At 48.1% G+C, this 20890-nt stretch overlaps 2 protein-coding genes across 3 annotated transcripts in view; both read left to right on the top strand.

Moving 5' to 3' along the window:
* Positions 1 to 641: 641 nt before the first annotated feature.
* On the top strand, positions 642 to 12063 carry LOC147347018 (butyrophilin-like protein 1). 2 transcript variants are annotated; one of them, XM_086369162.1, is made up of 10 exons: positions 642 to 780; positions 2215 to 2309; positions 4614 to 4961; positions 6324 to 6605; positions 6722 to 6922; positions 7193 to 7213; positions 7346 to 7372; positions 8406 to 8432; positions 10669 to 10695; positions 11106 to 12063. In XM_086369162.1, exons 2-10 carry the CDS (start codon positions 2225 to 2227, stop codon positions 11750 to 11752), a joined length of 1665 nt encoding a protein of 554 aa, XP_086225288.1. In that variant the 5' UTR covers positions 642 to 780; positions 2215 to 2224; the 3' UTR covers positions 11753 to 12063. The 2 variants fall into 2 exon arrangements, with proteins under 2 accessions (XP_086225288.1, XP_086225289.1); XM_086369163.1 differs by lacking the exons at positions 10669 to 10695; positions 11106 to 12063 and having other exon boundaries at positions 8076 to 8432.
* LOC147347017 (butyrophilin-like protein 1) overlaps positions 700 to 20890 on the top strand; it is a 39951-nt gene continuing 19760 nt past the window's right edge. The window contains exon 1 of the mRNA XM_086369156.1: positions 700 to 780. The gene's annotated coding sequence lies outside the window, so the exon portion shown is untranslated. The remainder of the gene's footprint in view (positions 781 to 20890) is intronic.

Raw genomic sequence — 20890 nt, 5'->3', positions numbered from 1 at the left:
TTTACTAGCCGACATGGAATCAGGAGGGGGTTGGGTGCTGGTCTGTGCAGACTGTGTGCTGCACACAGTCCCCACTTCTGAGGTTAGAAGGCGGCCAGCCTGGAGTATGCCTTCCCAGGTGACAAAGTAGTAAAGAATCTGCCTGCCAATGCAGGAGACCCAAGTGATGTGCGTTTGACTGCATGGTTGGGAAGATCTCCTGGTGTAGGAAATGGCAACCCATTCCAGTATTCTTGCCTGGAAAATTCCATGGACATGAAACACAGCCGAGTGACTGAGCACACACCCACAGCCTGGAGTGGAGCACTTGTTGAGAACAGTCATCGAGTGTGTGTCTGTGTCCCCCTCAGGGTGGTTTCAGCTTTACTTGAATCCACTCTCTTGTTGCTGCTCCGATCAGGCTGTTTCCTTCTTGATAACCGGGTGACTGCCCAGAGGGCAGGGCAGAGTCTGCCAGGACTGCTTTTTCCAGGTTTCACTTTGCAATAGTGAAGGAACCAGAGAAGGGCGGACTGAGATGTCCGGGATCGTTCCCAAGGGTCCCACGGTCTGGTCTCTGCAGACACCCCTGGGCTGGGCTCTGCTGCTTCTCTACTCTCCTGGGACCACCTGCCCCCAGACATGAGGAACTCAGACTTGGATTTATATCAGGATTGGGGCTCTGAGTGACTAACTTCAGGTGCGAATTCTGAGGGCAGATTTGGGGTCTGCCAGGGTCCCTGAACCTTCTCATGCTGCTGAGTTTAGAGACGCTCCTGAAGTCCTGGCCTTTCAGAGCAGGTAAGTCGGATTTGAAGACACTTGTGGGTGAGAAGAGCAAGCAGGGAGCAGCAGGGTTGAGGAGGAGGCTGAGCAGGTGGCGGGGTGGGGGCAGGGTGGGTGGTGCTGGATGGTGGGGTGGCTCTAGGGAGACCCAGGACCACCACAGTGAGGGGGGTACTTTTACTCATTTGTTTCAGCGTTATTGCTGTATCTGCTGCTGCTGCTAAGTCACTTCAGTCGTGTCAGACTCTGTGTGACTCCATAGACATCAGCCCACGAGGCTCCCCCGTCCCTGGGATTCTCCAGGCGAGAACACTGGAGTGGGTTGCCATTTCCTTCTCCAATGCAGCAAAGTGAAAAGTTAGAGTGAAGTTGCTCAGCCGTGTCCTACTCTTAGCGACCCCATGGACTGCAGCCCACCAGGCTCCTTCGTCCGTGGGACGTCCATGGGACTAGCACTTACTAGTATAGGCTGTTTTCTAATTCCATGTAGTGACTACAAATATAAATTCATGTGATTCTCATGAAAACCTTGAGATGGAAATGCTGTTAATATCCTCATTTGCAGATGAGGAATAACAGGAAGATAGTTGAGAAACTTGGCAAACATGGGCCCAGTCTTGGGGGGAGAACTCAGTGCTTAGCCCCCAGTATCTGTCCTTCCCAGGACCCTAAGCTGCCTCCTCCCCCACTTCAAACATTTAGTGTTTTCGGGTCTTTTCTCTGACGAGGACTCATTTTTTCACTTCGGCTGCTCTGTTTCCACTGAGATCTCCAACCCCAATGCAGAAATCTTCTTTAAATTCAGTGTGGATGAGGATTAAGCTGTCTGTGGGGACTGACTGGGCACCTGGGTGTGGGCCTTGTCTTTGGTCCCTGCAGGAAAGGGCTGGGTGGGATTGAAATGCAGGTGAACTAATCCAGCAACAAAGACAGCACACATGCCTCTGAAGGACCCACAGTCCCCTTGAGGAGGACGTTTGTGGGACCCCAAGTGGGAGCTGGCCTGTACTTCACAGTGAGGAGCTGAACCTGGGTCTCTGTCCCCAATTGGTAGACAGGTGTTGCTGGTGGTTGTGAATAATGGGGAGATGCAGGATGGTCCCAGCTCGGGGCCCCCGGTGCTGGGAAAGGAAGCACCTGGTGTTCTGGGCAGAGCGGGCTGGGCTGCAGGTGCCATTGGGGTGGGAAGGGAAGGGGGGCAAATGTTTTTTCCCAAGCAAACCTTGTGGTTGTTTATCCCCACAGAGGCTTCCACAGGGCTGGGAGGGGCCCAGGCTCAGTGCTTTCTGGGTGTCAGAGTTGTGGGGAGCCCAGCACCTCATCAGCACAGGGATCCAGTGAGGGGCTCTGCTCCTGCAGGACTGTTTCTGGCCCTGAGCCCTCCTCCCCACTGGGGTCCCTGAGCTCTGGGCCAGCCCTGGGTCTGCCTCCTGCCCTGTGTCTCCCCAGCTCTGAGGAGATGGAGGACTTCTCCCGCGGCTCTGGGCTCTGCCACCTCACCATCCTGCTCCTCCTCCTCCCGCTGCCCACTGGGGGGTCCACAGGTGAGTGTGTCCCCACCCCCTTCCTGTGTGGGTCCCCGGGAGCTAGGCCGGCTCTCTCCACCAGCAGTGGGTGGGTATTCGAGGAACCCTTTCTCTAGAATAATTATGATGCTTCCCCAGGCACTAACTGTAATTATATAATTGAGAAGAGTCTCTAAACCATAAAATAAGGGACTTTGACAGTTTCCAATGTGGAGATTATGATGTTTTCAAAAGTCAACTATCAGGACTTGCCTGGGGGCCTAGTGTTTAAGACATCATGCTTCCATTGCAGAGGCATAAGTTTGTAGCTGGTTAGGAATCCTGCTCATGCATGCCTTGCAGCAAAAAAGGCAACTATGAAAAATGTTACCATGGGAGAATGGATACACATATATGTATAGCTGAGTCCCTGTGCTGTCCACCTGAAACTATCACAACATTGTTAAATGTCTCTGTGTTGTGTGCTAAGTTGCTTCAGTCACGTCCAACTCTTTGCAACAGCATGGACTGGGGTCAGCCAGGCTCCTCTGACCACGGGGATCCTCCATGCAAGAATGCTGGAGTGGGTTGCCATGATTTCCTCCAGGAGATCTACCCAACTCAGGGATCAAACAGAGGTCTCCTGAATTGCACGCGGATTCTTTACCGACTGAGCCACCAGCTATCCTCCAATATAAAATAAAAAGAACAAAAATGTGACAGTAAGAAAGTGAAAGTGTTAGTCACTTGGTAGTGTCGGACTCTTTGCGACCCCGTGGACTGGGGGCCGCCAGGCTCCTCTGACCATGTGGTTTCACCAGGCAAGAATACCGGAATGGGTTGCCATGTCTTCCTGCAGGGGATCTTCCCAATCCAGGGATTGAACCTGGGTCTCCAGCGTTGCAGGCGGATTCTTTACCATCTGAGCCACCAGGGAAGTCCATTAGGTGCTGTACTTGAACAAAACAGACAGATCCTATCTTTATAGAGCTTACAATGTAGAAGGAGGCTGTGAGTAAGAAATGCACAGAAGACTGTAACTGACAGTTTGTTGTAAGAGATGAGAGGAGGGGCAGTGGAGTGGTGAGGCTGGAGGGAGGCAGCCAGGGGTGGGGAGGTGGGAAGCAGGCACCAGCATGTTCAGGGAGAGGAGAACAAAGACCTGGAGGAGGGGGTGAGTCTGTGACCGTTCCAGTGGAAGGATGGTTTCTGCAGGACAGAACAGCCAGTGCGAAGCTGCCTGTGTGCCTGTAATGCTCAAAGGACTGTGGAGGCAAGTCTTGGCTGGAGCAGAGTGTGTGAGAGGGAGAGACCAGGAGTAGGAGTCAGGGAGGCCCCGGGGGTCAACCTCAGTGGGCCTGAGGTCCACTGAGGGGACTGAGGAGCCATGGCAAGGCTTTGAGCCGAGTAGGGACAAGGTGTACAGCTGTTAAGAGTGGCCTGTCCTTCATGGTGAGGGGCTGATTGTGGGCCCTCACCCCATGGGAGTGGGGAGATGAGACCCAGGGAGCTCAGTGTACCATTGTCCTCTACGTGATAGACGATGGTGACTCAGACCAACTCTGAGCAGCTGAAATCTTTCTTTGGAGATCTAGCAGGGCTGTCTCACACAGGGGTCATGTCGTGACCCATCCACCAGGTCTCAGAAGGACAAAGGCTCTGGGAAGATGTCAGTGGGGTGGATATGGGTTCCTGTGGGTGATGAGAAGAAAGGCAGCTTTTTAACAAAAATAGCATTTGGATCTGGGTTTTAGTGCACATTTGAGCCAGGGAGAAAGTCATGAACACACATGATAAAGTTAGGGCTGGAATAGAGTAGCCCCAGGTGTGGCTGGTGATCAAGAATTTCTGACCTAGAGCCCGGGTATGTTCTTTGTTCAGAGTTCAGTCCTGCCCAAGGAGTGGGGGGGCAGGATAGAGCTGTGGTTCTCAATGTGTGGTCCATGGAGCATCAGTATCAGCCTCCCAGGGACGGTTTATAAAGGCATATCCTTGGGTCCACCCCAGACCTACTATATCAGAAGGTGTACTGGGGGTGGAGGGGGTCCCTGCCAGTTGTGATTCCCCTGATCTCATGACGATTCTGTTGCATATTCACACTGAGGGCGTTCACAGAAGGGCCTGGGGACAGGAGAACAGGAGAGTGAGGGATTCTCCTTGAAACTGTTTCTGGGTCACAAAAATGTGATCAGAGATGTTGCCCAGATTCAGAGTCATCAAGCTCCATCCATCAGTCCCGTGGTCATCTCATCCGAGACTGGGGCCTTCCCACCTGATGCTGTGTGTCCCCTGCCCTCGGTCTGCATCTCTCCTGCTCTCTCACTGCCGTCTCTGTGTTCACAGGGAAGTTCCGGGTGACTGGCCCTTTGGACCCCATCGTGGCAGTGCTGGGTGGGGAAGCTGTGCTGCCATGCTCCCTATTTCCAGCTGTGAGTGCAGAGGACATGGAGCTGAGGTGGTTCCGCTCCAAGTCTTTGGAAACCGTGTTCGCCTATCAGAACCGACAGGAGCAGAAGGAGGAGCAGATGACTCCTTATGCAGGGCGGACCTCGCTGGTGGGGAACCGCCTCAACCAGGGATATGCTGCCGTGCGCATCCAGAGGGTCCAGGCTTCTGACAATGGGATGTACACCTGCTTCTTCAGAAAAGGACACTTCTATGAAGAGGCTGGTTTGGAGCTGAAGGTGGCAGGTTGGTGACTTGGGTAACTAGATTAGCGTTTTGGGGTGTTGGAACTGGGAGGGATCTGAAAGATAAAATTCAGCTTCACATTTATCACAGGAGGAAGGGAAGCTCTTTGATCCATTCATTCATTCAGTGCAAATATATAGACTGCCTCCTATGTTTCTGGGCTTCCCAGGTGGCTCTGTGGTAAAGAATCCACCTGCAATGCAGGAAACATGGATTCTATCCCTGAGTTGGGAAGATCCCCTGGGGGAGGAAATGGCAACCGACTTCAGTATTCTTGCCTGGAGAATCCCATGGACAGGGGAGCCTGGAGGGCTAGAGTCCATACGGTCACAAAGAATCGGATCCGACTGAAGCGACTGAGCATGCACATACTATGTGTCTGGTCCTTTCTAAACACCTTGGATGCATCAGAGAACGTAATAAAGATTCCTGTTGTTATGAGTGTATATTCTCAAGCGGATGATCAAGCAGTCACAATGAAGAAACAGATTATAGGTGATGTTAGAATGTGGTAAGTGCTGAGGATGAGAAGCCGAGTGGAACAGGGGAAGGGGGAGGACCAAGGGTTGGGAGTGAGGCCAGGCTGCAGTGTTACACAGTGGCGCAGGCCGGTCCTGATGGAGAATGTGTATCTGAACGTAGACTGGAAGGAGGGATTCAGCGTCTTGGACATCTGAGGGTTGCAAGTTCAAAGGGGAGGGAATAGCCAACCTTAATGGCCTGGGGAGGGTGTGTGGCTGGTGTGTTCTAGGGACACCTGGGGTCCTCATGGCTGGTGGGAGTGAGTGAAGGGACAGGGTGTTCAGAGGGGACAAGAGTGTGGCAGACAGGGACAGGGACTGGATATAAAGATGAGTGGAGATGTGGGAATATTTTCACAATCAAGCCATCAGAGATGGGGCTAAAGCACATATTAGTTCTGGAATTATGAGTTTGAAGTCTATGTGAAGAGTCCATGTGGAGGTAAACCTGAGGATAGAAGGAAGCGGAGTTCAGGGCATAGGGGTGATACCTGACCTAATTTTCCTGGCGATTTACAAAGAGGCAGTGGGTGTGGAAGCAGATGCCCTGGGAGAGTGTGAGGTGAGGAGAGCAAGGATAAGGGTGGACCTCGGACCACATTGTGGTTTACACGGCATCAGCCCTTCCACTTGCACGACTGGGGAGAAGGGTCCAGCCCTCTGAAACCCTGGGGATCCCCATGCTCCTTCCTTCTGTTCCCCGAGGCAAGGATGCCTCCTTGTTCCCTGTGGGAGCAGGCTGCCCCCAGAGCCCCCAGAATGCCAAGTGCAGGGCCCCCCCTGGAATTGTGCACACGTAGGCACCGCTGGGTCCCTGGGCTCTACATCTTGCCTCCCGCAGGTGTGGGCTCTGCCCCTCAGGTGCGCATCACAGGGCCTGAGGAAGATGGGGTCCGCGTGGTGTGCACGGCCTCGGGGTGGTTCCCGAAGCCCCAGGTGCAGTGGAGAGACCTCAGTGGAGAGAAGTTCCTGGCGTTCTCTGAAGCCCACACCCAGGATGCTGAAGGGCTGTTCAGCGTGGAGGCGGCGCTGGTGGTGAGAGACAGCTCTGTGGGCAACGTGACCTGCTCCATCCTCAACCCTGTCCTGGGCCGGGAGAAGGCCATGGCCATTTTCATCCCAGGTCAGAGGTGCTCCCAGCTTCCAGCAGGGCTGGAGGAGGGGGCCGGGTGTTCCTGGGTGTTCCGGGCTGCGCTGTCCTGGGCAGGAGTCCTGACGGGGTGTCTGGCTGGGCCACAGAGCCCTTCTTCCCCCAGGCCTCTCCCTGGAAGGTGGCTTTCTCGGTGAGCCTGACTGTGCTGGTGATCTTGCTCCTTGGGGCTGGATGTTACACCAAGAGACAACATTCCATCAAGATGCAGGTGAGGGGAGAAAAGGAGACTCTGTGCGAGACTAGCGAGCAGGACCGTCAGACAAAGGAGGAAGTGTTGAAGGACGCAGGTAAGGCAGGACAGGGGTCAAGGCTGGTGAATGTGGCAGCTGGTGATGAGAGGGAGGAACTGACCACAGGGCCTGAGTGCAGGGCTCTGGGGAAATCCCAGTCCAGAGCAGGTGGCTGGGGAGACCTGGGTGGACAGCTGGAGCTGGGGAGGCTCCAATGGGTCTGCAGTTGGAATGTCTTCGCCAGGGGTTACACACAGAGAGGTGGTATTTGTGAATCTTTTTCTTAGGGAATGGAGTTCATGCTTTTTTGTTTTCACTCTCTTTCAGCTAAATTTCAGGAAGAACTAGGTAAGCTCTACTTTTCCTCTTGAGCTCTCTGCATCCCCTCCACAGGATACATTCTTGTTCTTAGCGTGTCTCACTGGTTCAGACATTTCTGGTTCTTAGAAAACACCTGTTTTCTTGTGTTTTGCTTTTCAGAGAGGAGGAAATCTGCTTACCTGGCTGGTGAGTGACTCTCCAGATGTCCTTGGGTCTGTCTTACCTGTGCCAAGGTGTTCTTTTCCTTGTTTGTGTCTAGACATGTGGACCCCCTTTTGCGGGGTGGAAGTGGAGGCTGGGGGAGGCAGAACCCAGCTCCTAGGCCCCTCGCAGACCTGGGCTGGCAGGAAGCTTGGGTCTGATGATGACCTTAGAATTTCTCACGCACCCTGGGTCTTATTCTAACCCTGATCAACCCAAACATTACTGATAGCTTTGTAGCCTGAATGCATCTGGTTTTTGATCAGTACCTGAGGGCCACATGCCCTGAGATTTCACAGAAGGAGCTACACAAACAAATGGTGATTAACTTTGTGTGTGGCCTCCTTCCTCTATCCCAGCATACCATCCAGGGAGAGTCTCTTCTCTCCAGTTCCTCAAGATGATGATCAGAAAGTGATTGAGGGCTGATTGATACCTGGGCTGACGATGCATGGAAAAGTCATGGGCTGCCCAGAAAAATGACATGTATATCTAGAATGATTTCCTCTGGGAATGCTTGGCCAGTTTTACCTTGGAGTTGGCCTTGTATCTATGTTCTTTTAAAATTCCTGCTTCATGTCAATTTTTCATATATATTTTTTTCCAGAAAATACTGATGCAATAATTACTTGTTAGAATTGTGGAGTAATTTATACTTTTTTCCCCTAAAATCTATTCAAACAAATAGCTTCTGAGCCTGAGTAGCAACATGGAGTAACAGGTGAAACAGGAGTTTTGAAGGATTTTGAAGGAGGAGCAACTAGGTGAACTAGCCAAACGTCACGCAGCAGGGGACAGCGGTGGAAGTCATTCCAGAGTGCCGCAGGCTTCTGACCTGTGCTCCAGGGGATTCCCCACCACACCTGCTGTCTGCACGTGGCTGGAAGTCACCTCCTCTCCAGCCTCTCCCCACTGTAGTTAGTCTCACCTGCAGAGCAGAGGGGAGGCAACGGCCAGTGGATTCACACCGAGCAGGTTTCTTCTGGCTGAGGTCTCACCAGAGTGTGTTCCCTTTCAGCCTGGAGGAAGGCGCAGCTGTATGCAGGTAAGTGGCTCTGAGTTCCTGTGGCCTCCCCTCCCAACCTAGTCTCTGCCCCCTTCTCCCTGAGGGGACCCCACAGCAGGGTGGGGTAGTGTCCTTGGTCTTCTTGGCACCTTTGTAGCCTCCACCTGGAGACTGCAGGGACTCCTCGGCACACAGATGTGGCTCCATCCTGCCCGTGCTCTACTGCAGGGCATGGTCAGGGTTAGCAGCACCCTCCCCAAACACCTGGTGCAATGGGGATTTCTTGTGACATTGACAGCGGAGGGGTCAGTGGTGAGGAGGGACGGCAGCAGGGAACGACCGTGTGGCTCAGGGGTCGGTCATCTCTGGAAGATGTCAGAAGTCATGCTCGCTTGCTTATGGGACCCTTGGTTTGAATCCTTCTTGCTCGACAATTCCTAGTCTCATTGGCTCTAGTTTTGGTTTTCCTGTTTCTCCCTGGGCCTCTCTGATATTGGTCTTCTCTCTGCTTCCTCATGCTCTGACCCCATGTCCAGGCTGGCTTTCATCCTCCACGCCTCCTTGGTTGATGAGGAGCAGGTGTTCTGACTCCGGGGTCCACCACCTCTGGGATATGTATGGACTCCTTGAATGAGGGTGTGAAATATTTGAAATTATATGGAAAATCCCAAGTGTGTTTTTTTGCCATAAAACCAAAAATGTAACATATGATGGATTATTCACGACCATCAGCTTCCATTTTAGAAGAATATTTGTGTGAAGGGCTCAGGTTCCTCCTCCCCTTTTCAGGGTTAATATAGAAGATTGGAAAAGGAGACAGTGAGAGAGGTTAAATTGCTTCTTGGAGAAGGGGTAGGGGAACAAATCACGGAAGAAAAGGTCAGGAGGAAGAGAGGAGGAGATATGAAGGAAATATAGGAATGTGTGGGGGAAATGCCCTGTAGAGGTTTTGAGTGGACAGAGTGACTGAAGAGAGTCCAAAGGTCAGAAGGTCAAAAGTCACAGCCACATGGTGTGAATCTGAGACGTGCCCTGAGAGTTTGCAAGGTTCATGACATGAAATGTAATGGACTCCTTGAGTCTTCTTTAAAATATTTCAGAGAAACTTACATTCCTAAGCCCTTTTTAGGTAACCATATAATGAGTTTTCCTCTGATAATGAGACCATCTGCACCTCCCAGAGGAGCTGGGGCAGGTGTGTGGTTGCAGGGATGCTCGTGCAGTGAGGGTGGTCTCGAGGACCCTTAGCAGTGGGGTGAGTGAAGCCTCTGCTCCCTCTGAGCCTCTGTCATAGGCCCTGTTCCTGCTTGGAATGCTCCTGTTTAGGGTCAGGAATACAGAACTGTGAGAGAAACTGGGGAACCCAGAGGGTGACGGAGGCCTGGGCACCAGATGGGTGAGAAGCCACCTCAGACGTCTTACTGATTCTTGCAGGGATTTGTTTCTACACAGTGATGATCGTGTAGTCTTCTTTTACCATCCTCACCTTCTCTGCCAAATTTAAGTCGTGTGTATTTTAATGTATACCTTTTATTCTATACCTTTCATTAAAAGAAAAGAAACTGTACCATGATACTAGAATCAGCATTTTTTAATGTTTTCACTATATGCCATGTCTATAGGGATGGTTTTGTTCCTACAAAAATGGAAGGAGAAGTTATTCGTGTTTCATCTTTTCAGCGCTTGTCATGCTTCCTTATTTGAACGTCTCTCTCCCTCTCTGGAAACCTCTGCATGGTCTTCTACCTGGGTCAGATTTCTCCAGTGCTGTGCGCTGAGCTCTCTTCTCTCCTGGCACATAGTCATGCTCCAAGTTCAGCTTAGCCAGTTGTATTCTCTCTACCCATGGCTCAGGGACAACCTGCAAGCTCAGCCCGATGAGTTCTTCACTTGTGATCGAAAGCTTTTATCTCTCCAATTCTTTCTCTAGAAAACCTATCTTTCATTATAGATATGTGGCAAGGGCCCTGAGAAAGAATAATTTGGTAGGCAAATATGGCAAAGAGCTTTCTGTTCAGGTCAGTCTCCAGCTTCTCAATCCCTGAGTATTAAAGTTTATGGCTCGGTCTTCAACAAAAGGTTGCAAAATGATCATTCTGTGTGTGTGTGAGTGCGTGTGCATAAAAGAGCAATAAATGTATGAAGTGAATATTTCCAAATTGTTTTCCAACAAATTCTTCATTAGCAGCTTCAGTACCCACCCTAGGTACCCACCCTAATGTGTGTTTTATAGTCTTCGTGAAACCCTGATACGAAATGTGTGTTTTCCTTGTAGATTGGCGGAAGGAGGAGTTCCAGGAATGTGAGTGACTTTGTGTTTTTTCTGGATTTTCCTACTGCTGTCCCCATGGTCTCAGTCCTTCAGTCCTCAGTGGTGATAGAGATGCTGGCACCATCAATAGCGTGGGGTGGGATGTGGTGGTGACAGTCACACACAGGTGGGGCTGATGACTTTGGCTGATACTGAATGCTAAATAGACATCCTTCAGCCCTTGAAGAGCAGGCTGGTCCTCAATGGCTCTGTGACGTATCTCACCCTGAAATCAGTCTTGGGGGTCCGTTTCCTGCTTGGAGGCCCATCGACTTGAATCACAAGTTTCTATTGTCAGGGTGCTTAGCCTTCCTCCCATGCAGCTGGGATTCTGGGTTGAGGGGTGGTAGTGTGTTCTTGGGGAGGGGAGGACCTTGAATGATAGATAACTTTCTCTGCAGGGCCTGTCACTCTGGATCCAGGATCTGCCCATTCAGACCTTGTCGTCTCTCATGAAAAGACAAGTGTGACCTTGAAGGCCTCCTGTGTGAACACTGCAGATAAATGCACTGTACTGGGCTTTGAGGGCATCACATCAGGGCGCTGTTACTGGGAGGTGGAGATCAGGGATGGAGACCAAAGCGGGTGGGCCCTGGGGGTCTGTGGGGAAGGTGTAAACAGGAAAGGTTGGTACACAGAGTCCCCAGATAAGGGGTTCTGGGCTGTGGGGAGATTTGAAAGAGCATATTGTGCCTGTACTGTACCTCAGACTCTGCTATCCCTCATGCAGGCTCCCCACCCCAGGCTTAGGGTAGGGGTGTTCCTGGACCACCAGGAGGGGGATGTCTCCTTCTACAACATGACTGATGGCTCCCACATTTTCTCCTTCCCTCAGGCTTCCTTCTCTGGGACTCTCTTTCCATACTTCATGATTAGGTCAGGAAACGTGTCCATGACCATCTGCTCCAAGGTGGGAGGGTCTGAGGGGCTCCCTGTTGCCCTTAGCAATCCTTCTCTGGAGGAGCCTGTGAGCCTCCCAGGGGCGGGGTTCAGCTCAGGCTCTGGTGCTGATGGTCTCCCCGGGGCCGAGTCTCCATTGCTCCCCTGAAAGCCAGAGCCTGTGTCCCCTTAGGACCTGTCACTGTCCTGGACCCTCACTGTGGCTCTTCCTGGAGCTTCAGACCCCTTGTGACAGAGGCCTCTGAGGTGCAGCCTGGATAGCTGGGGGGTCTCGTCCCCCTGCTCTGGAGACAGACTCCTGGGCCTGTGGTTATAACAAATGTCAGTTCATGCCATGGACTCAGGTTTGGGAAGCTAGATGTGGACTGTTTCTGAATTAGTTTTGATTAGGCTGTAGTTTGCCATGGGAAGTCAATTTTCTGCTGGTAATAAATTTTTTTAAATGCTTTTAGAAGAAAATTATCTTTATTTATTTATTTGGCTGCACCAGGTCTTGGTTGTAGCATGTGACCTCTTAGTTGCGGCATGTAGGATCTAGTTCCCTGACCAAGGATCGAACCCAGACCCCCTGCATTGGGAACACAGAGTCAGCTACTGGACCACCAGGGAAGTCCCTTTTATGGTGTTTATACACCATTTGGTTATTAAAGGGCACAAGGGCTGATCACTCTGCAGAATAAAAGGGTGTTATTTAATTGAATCAGTGCCGAGGAACCCAGAACCAAAGGTGGGTCTCCAGTTGTATTTATGAGGATCCAGAGTCTGACCAGAAGCATTAGCTATCCAGAATCTTGCAGGGAAATGGATGGCTGATGAATTTTAGAGAAGTTAGCATTCTACTTTATATACTTCCTATCCTGGACTGTATGAAACTCACCTATTTTTATCAACCTCAGTAGATTTCTGTGAAAGAAGAAGGATCTGGGTTTTTCTGTAGTGTCTGCATCAGGAGGAAAGAAAAGAACTGCTACCAGCATTAAGGTGTGAGTGAAGACAAGAGTTTTCAGAGGCAGGTGCATTGCAGAGAGCTCTGACCGTGAGCTCGATTCTAGTAATCAGTGTATTGCCTCTTAGTACCTCCAAGTCCTATGGTAAAGAGCAGAAAAGGAAGCAGGACTCTGAGGGACCCAGACCTTTGGAGATTTGCTCAAGCTCCTTAAATTTCACAGGTGCCTGGGGACTAAGCCCACGGGCTGTGGTTCTGTTTCACTGAAGATGTAGAATGGCTGCTGTAGGTCCTAGTTGGATAGGCACTACGCAATTTCTGATTGTTTGTGTGTGTTTGTGTGTGTGTGCACAAACTACTTTATTCAACTCATTTAAAGGGGGAACAGTAGCTGTTACAACCTGTTCACAGAAGAATTCAAAGTACTACCTATTGATAGATTAAAGTGTGCTTAAATTTATTTACAAATAGATGCAAAACTGGTCAATATTTAAGAAGGTATAACTGGACTCCACTGAATGCAATTTGGAATTCTATGGAATTGTTCTGATAGTTTCTGAAATGCTTATTTTTAAAGAAGCCATCTTTTATTACCCACTCCTCTATCATTCTTGAAATCTTTTCCTTGTATTGCAAAAAATATATAATCATTTAAAACCTGGAAATATTCACTTTGCTGAATATTTATGAATATATGTAGAAACATATAATATTGTAAATCAACTCTTCTTTAAAATATTATTTAAAAAAATCCTGTAATTAGACAAATGTAAGGTGTCATGTTGGAGTAGGAAATTGCAACCCACTCCAGTATTCTTGCCTGGGAAATCCCTTGGTCAGAGGAGCCTGGAGGGCTACAGTCCACAGGGTCTCAGAGATTAGACACGACTGAGTGGCTGAGCACAGCACAGCACGGTGTAGGACATGAACCACTTTCCTCCTCAACTCAGCATATTTATTTCTCACTGCTTTTCCTGATGAGACAATAATTAAGCTATCCTTCAAATTGCTCTTTGAACCAGCTTTATAATTGTAGCAGTTCCATAATGGATTAATTCTCTGAATAAATTCTTTGACTTCTCTACTTGTCTGAGAGGCATGTATATGACTTTATGAAAATTATGTATTTTTATAATTTAAAAATTAATGAACAATTTTATGTTAAATATAAGCAAAACCCTTTTATACAGATAATTTTAAGGATAAGTACATTGCAAAAATCCCATGTTAGTACATAAAAATAGGAAACAGTGAAATAGCAGGTATAATATACCTAAATATTCTTTCCCCACAGATTGGAAGAGAAGTCTGAAAAGACACACAGTCTTTTCTAGATCCCCCAGAGAAGGCTGGGGTTTGGATCTTTATTCTATGTTGAAAGCTTCTTGTATTCATGGATCCCTTTCTCATTATTTATTTACTGGCGGTGCTGGGACTTCCTTTTTGTGTGAGGGCTTTCTCTAGTTGCAACAAGTAGGGGCTACTCTTTAGTTGCGGTGCCCGGGCTTCTCACTGTGGTGGCTTCTCTTATTGTGGAGCACGGCCTCTGGGGAGCACGGGCTTTAGAAGGGGCAGCATGTGGTCTCAGTAGTTGCGGCTCCCGGGCTCTAGAGCGCAGGCTCAGTAGTTGTAGAGCACGGGCTTAGTTGCTCTGGGGCATGTGGGATCTTCCTGGATCAGGGATCAAAGCCATGTCACCTTTGTCAATTCAGTTCAGTTCAGTTCAGTCACTCTGTCGTGTCCAACTCTTTGCGACCTCATGGACTGCAACACGCCAGGCTTTCCTGTCCATCACCAACTCCCAGAGTTTACTCAAACTCATGTCCATTGAGTTGGTGATGCCAGCTCATCCTCTGTTGTCCCCTTCTCCTCCCACCTTCAGTCTTTCCCAGCATCAGGGTCTTTTCCAACGAGTCAGTTCTTCGCATCAAGTGGCCGAAGTATTGGAGTTTCAGCTTTAGCTTCAGTCCTTCCAATGAATATTCAGGACTGATTTCCTTTAGGATGGACTGGTTGGATCTCCTTTCACCTTTGTAGCCTTGGTAGGAAGGTGGATTCTTTACCACTGAACCACCAGGGAAGCCCTTGATTCTTTTCAAGTGCTGAGGTGATTTTTAAAGTTTAAAGATGCGTTTTTTGGTTTATCATAAATCTGAGTATAATAGTATATGTTTTACTGTACATTTTACATGTTTAAGTTTACCTTATGCACAAGTATGGGGCAGTACTTTATGAGCAACGTAACCAACTTTCAAGGGTTATTTTTTCCATATACAAGACTTGCTTGCCCAAGAATCAACTTTCTTGTGTAAGATGGGACTCCACTCCCTTGACAATTCCGTGGAGAAACAGATTTATTTTTCTGGTTTATCTTCCCTGAACTCTATTTCTGCTTCATTGCTACATATCCAGTTGAAACTCAGGCTCTTTCTCCAGTCTCAATGGAGTATCTTCACTGTTTGGCCCCATAGAATCCTGTTCCTTACCTTTGACACAGTTATACCAATTTGCAGTCGGTCCTGATAATTTTGAGTGATGTTCATCTCCTCCAGAATGTAAGTTTCATGGAAGAGGGCACGTACCTCCAAAGACTGGGGATTTTCTGCTGTCACGTTGTTGTTCAGTCATCCAGTTGTGTCCGACTCCTTGCGATCCCATGGACGGCAGCACGCCAGGCCTTCCTGTCCTTCACCAGTTCCTGAAGTTTGCTCAAGCTCATGTCCATTGCATCGGTGATGCCATCTAGCCTTCTCATCCTCTGACACCCTCTTCTCCTTCTGACCTCAATCTTTCCTAGCATCAGGAACTTTCCCAACGAGTCCGCTGTTTACATCAGATAACCAAAATACTGGAGCTTTGGCTTCAGCATTAGTCCTTCCAGTGAGTATTCAGGGTTGATTTCCTTTAAGATTGAGTGGTTTGATCTCCTCGCTGTCCAAAGGACTCTCAGGAGTCTTCTCCAGCAGCACAGTTTGAAGGCATCAGTTCTTTGGCACTCTGCCTTCTTTATGGTCCAGCTCTCACAGTCGTATGTGACCACTGAGGAGACCACAGCCTTGACTATATGGACGTTTGCCGGCAGAGTAATATCTCTGGTTTTCAACACACCATCTAGGTTTGTCATTGCTTTCCTGCTGAGAAGCAATCGTCTTCCAGTTTCATGGCTGCAGTCACCATTCGCAATGATTTTAGAGCCCAAGAAGAGGAAATGTATCACTACTTCCACCTTATCTTCTTCTGTTTGCCATGAAGTAATGGGACCAGATCTTAGTTTTTAAAAATACTGTTTAAAGCTAGCTCTTTCACGCTCCTCCTTCTGCTGTCATACAGAGGCTCAAAATAAATGTTTATTAAAGGAATATATTTGTCATACAAAGATAAACATCATATGGCATTGCTTATATATGGAATGTGAAAAAATGGTAGAAATGAACTGATTTACAAAGGAGAAATACAGTGACAGACGTAGAAAACAAACTTATGATTACCCGTGGAGAGTGATGGGGGAGGGATAAATTGGGAAACTGAGATTGACATATGTACACACAATTATGTATAAAATAGATAACTAATAAGGACCTACTGTGTAGCATAGAGAAGTCTACTCAGTATTCTGTAATGACCTATATGTGAAAAGAATCTAACAAAGAGAGGATACATGTATATGTATAAATAGGTACTCTAGCCACTATGGAGAACAGTGTGGAGATTCCTGAAAAAACTGGAAATAGAACTGCCTTATGATCCAGCAATCCCACTGCTGGGCATATACACTGAGGAAACCAGAAGGGAAAGAGACACGTGTACTCCAATGTTCATCGCAGCACTGTTTATAATAGCCAGGACATGGAAGCAACCTAGATGTCCATCAGCAGATGAATGGGTAAGAAAGCAGTGGTACATATACACAATGGAGTATTACTCAGCCATTAAAAGAATGCATTTGAATCAGTTCTAATGAGGTGGATGAAACTGGAGCCTATTATACAGAGTGAAGTAAGCCAGAACGAAAAACACCAATACAGTATACTAATGCATATATATGGAATTTAGAAAGATGGTAACAATAACCCTGTATATGAGACACCAAAAGAGACACTGATGTATAGAACAGTCTTTTGGACTCATGTGAGAGGGAGAGGGTGGGATGATTTGGGAGAATGGCATTGAAACATGTATAATATCATATATGAAACGAGTCGCCAGTCCAGGTTCGATGCGCGATACTGGATGCTTGGGGCTGGTGCAATGGGACGACTCAGAGGGATGGTACGAGGAGGGAGGAGGGAGGAGGGCTCAGGATGGAGAACACGTGTATACCTGTGGTGGATTCATTTTGATATACTGCAAATCCAATACAATATTGTAAAGTTAAAAAAAAAATAGGTACTCTTTGTTGCACTGTGGAAACTAATGCAACATTGTAAATCAACCTTACTCCAATAAAAATTAAAACATGAATTATTAAAAAAATTTAAAAAGTGTTGAAACAATGAACAAACAGAACAAATGCAATGTTCTCAAACTGTAGTAAAATGACAAGTGAATATAACTAACCCCATAAAAATCAAGGCAACAAAAATTTGAGCTAAAATACTGAACTCTAAAAAATAAAGAATCTGTTTGTATATTGAATGTATATGTTTTCTTTTTTGTATTGATGCTGAGTTCAGGTTAAATCTGTGGCCCATTTCTAAGAAGTGTAATTATAATATACTCTCACAGGACTTTATCTTACATTTCCATCTTTGTTTTCTTTTTTTAATTGACTCCTTCTACTTATTTGAGTTTGTATCATTGTTCTGAAATCATTTGTATGAGTTGCTCTAAATCTTTACTTAGAATAAGGCAGTTTATAAATAAATACATAACAACTACACTTGAGTGAAATATTTAACTGAGTCATTGGACTTCCCTGATCACTACTTCCTCCGTGTCACTTTCTCCTTTTTGGCTCCTGCAATGCAAGCCCTTCCACTCATCTGTCCCAGTGTCTCTTCTTGGCCCTGGAGGGTGTCTTTGCACCAGTGTTAACACCGTTCCAGTTTCCCAGGATTCTCTCCTCATCTCCCTCTTGATGCTCTATCTGGGAGGTCCTGTTCACACCCCTGAAGTTGGCCCTCCCTCACCTGCTCAGGACTTCCTCATCTGCATCTCCTGCTCAGTCCCTTTCTTGAGACACAGAACTGCATTTTCCTCTACCTTCTACCATGTGACTCAAGAGACGGCTTTTGTTTTTTATTAAGAGGAGAGGATAAGCTAAGCCATTTAATTAGTAAACATTTCCAGATTTTATGTAGATTTGAGAATCACCTCTTTGTATAACAATGCAATTCAATGCAAAGTTGTTGAAAATGTCACAGATTCCTCTCATTTTTGTTTGCAGAAGGTTGTTTTCCTCTCTGAATTCTCTTGATGAATGTGCCCAAGATAGAAATCTGAGACTCTTCCTCATGCTTCCTCTTAATTATCACTTTGAGTGTCATCTCTGTCATCTCTCTCTTTCCAAATGTCACATACCTCCTCCCCAGAAGTTTCTGTTTTTGTTTTAGTTGAGAAGCAGAAAGAAGGAGACACAGGGGAGCAAAAGATAATACACAAATGGAATAAAGGCCACTGATGTCCAGTGTGCAGTGTGATGAATTTTTTCGTATGCACATAGCTGAGTAACCACGCCCAGATCATATCGGATAGCTCCCTGGTGTCCCTCTCTAAGTGTCCCCTCAAGCTTCCAGGACCTCCTCCTCTGACTTCTGCCAGCACAGACGCATTTTGCCTGTGCTTTAACTTCATATATGAGGAATCCTGTAGCCTGCAGTCTTTTGTGTGTGGTTTCCTGTGTCCACGTCCATTTTTCTAACATTCCTTGTCTGCCTCTCCCTCCCTTCGTGTCCTCCTGCGGGGAAGCCGTGTTTTCAGTCCACAGCGCTGGCCACAAGGGGGCAGCAGAACCCGGTGGAACCTGGGCTGATCCAGCAGGGCAGCCCTTCTCTTGGCCCCCAGGTTTCTCCTTATCCCCGTAGCACCTCGTTTCTGGGCTGCCTCTCAAGCGGCTGCTGCAGGTTCATCCTGCTGTCTCCCTCTTTGATACCTGGTGCTTTAGAGAGGATTTCTGGAGTGGAAGATTGGAGCTTGGTCTCCAGTTCTGGAGCATGCACTCCTTTTAGTAATGTATTTTCAACAAGCAGCTATCAAGTGTGTGGAAATGTTGTACAGATTCTAAAAACAAACACAAATAGCACATTAAAAAAGAGTAAGATGAAAGGTATTCTAACATTTCTTCTGCCTCCCCTCCTGCCCCCAGATCCCTGGAGCACCTCTGGAGCTGGTTCGCCCCTACCTGGTGGCCCCTGTTTAGGGCTCAGCTGAGCTTTAGTGGGGCCTGGAGCCTGTGGGCTTGACACACATAACTCTGGGCAGGTCCCTTCATGTTGTTGAACCTCTGTCTCTCAGCTGTAAAATGAAGAAAGTAAGACTTTCCTCTGAGGATTATAATAAAGTATGTGATGTTCAGAGTAAAATGGCACTGGGCAAACAGTGTGCCCGAGTGTTTGGTGACATCATGCGAGAGCAGGGCTTGGCCTCAGGGCTTTAGCCCACAACTCAGCCTGTGGAGACAAGTCTCCTGACCTGAAGGAACAGGGTGGGCATCCTAGGGACTCTAGAACTGTTGCAGGAAGGGGGATCCCTTCCAGGGTCCAAAAATGGGCTCTTGTCTAACACTTGGAAATGAATTTTCTGAGGAAACACACATGCTGACAAAGCAGGAGATTTTATTTGAAAAGGGCGCCCTGGCGGAGAGCAGAAGGGTAAGAGAACCCAGGAGAACTGCTCTGCCGCGGGCTCGCAGTCTTGGGTTTTACGGTGATGGGATTAGTTTCCTGGTTGTCTTTGGCCAGTCATCCTGATTCAGAGTCCTTCCTGGTGGCGCACACATTGCTCAGCCAGCGAGAAGGATTCTGGGAGGTAGTTGAACACGTGTGTCAACTTTTGACCTTTCCTGAACTCTTCCGGTTGGTGGTGGCTTATTAATTCCATGTTCCTTACCAGGACCTCCTGTCATAAAACAATTCATGCAAATGGTTACTAGTGTGCCTGGGCAGAGTGGGCAGTTTTCAGTCATTGTTCCTCCTCAAATAGAGCCAGCCTCTCCTGCCTTTCCTGCCCCAGACCTCTCTTCTCTGATTCTCTCAGGGACGGAGGCCAAAGTGTCAGACCTTCAAGTGGTTCTCGGACGTTGGTACTCAAATCCCTCTGAGCAGGACTTGCCTGACTAACCCTTGGCCATGGGTGGGCCTGATCTATGGGATTGGGAGAGTGAGTAAACACTTGCCAGGTCACTGAGTGAGCGTATACTCAGGTTCTGTACTCAGGGCATGTACACAGGTCACTGCCTTGTGGGCAGTACAAAGGCTCACACTGTAAATTGTACACTGACATCTCAGTGACTGGGGACATGCATGAGACACTCTGGGCAGACGTGTGCATTCTGGAGTCCGGTCCCGCATGTGCCAGGATAAATGCAGGGGGATCCCACCTCTTCCTTTTTGTCCTTTTCTTCTCTCCCTTTCTCCTTCCCTCCCTCCCTTTTTCCTTCCTTTTCCCCTGCTCTTTCCTTTCCCAGACCCTCTTTCTGTCTGCCTTCTTTCCCTTTAGAACCTTACTGTTGAAGCTGAATCTGGCCCCTGTACCCCGACACCATATTAAATCTTGGAGACAGCGTGTTGGGTGAAGTAGAAAATAGTCGCTTTATTGTTTTGTCAGGCAAAGGCGGCCGCAGTGGACTAAAGCCCTCAAAACTGTGTGATCCTCCCTGAAGAGGGCAGTGAGGAGTTCTATAGTAATGTTTTCAAAAAAAGCATGATCAGCTCGTGGACATTCTTCTGATGGGTTAGTGGTGAGGTGAGTGGGAGTTAGCATCACCAGCTTTCTGGTTCCAACTGATCTGGGGTCTCTGTGCTTGTAGTCGGCATTCCATCCTTGTTAAACATTAACTTCTCCCCCTGATGAGGGTTTCAGTATCTCTGAAATAACTCAAAGATATTTTTGTGTGTTTCCTTTGATGGGGAATCAGACCTTGCCCCAAGGCTGCACTACTGTATCTCTTGACTGTTCCTCTCTTATCTCACAACCCTTCTCTTCCTTAATTAACAACCACTTGAACCTGCCTGTTGGACACAAGGATGGTCTTGGAGGTTGAATGAATCCTATTTTCTGTAATCAGAGAAATTCAGGGCACAGAAAGGCTTTTGTGCCCAGGAGTCCCATGGGGTCCTGCTTGGTATCATAATCTTTTATTGGTGAAATAAAACATATTATATTTTCTGTAAGCCTGTGTGA

Source organism: Bos grunniens, chromosome 23, assembly GCF_055505025.1.
Source record: "Bos grunniens cultivar Pamir isolate PY7600 chromosome 23, Bosgru_T2T1.0, whole genome shotgun sequence".
NCBI lineage: Eukaryota > Metazoa > Chordata > Mammalia > Artiodactyla > Bovidae > Bos > Bos grunniens.
The sequence above is the reverse complement of the archived record's forward strand: the minus strand, read 5'-3'. Positions and strand labels throughout refer to the sequence as shown.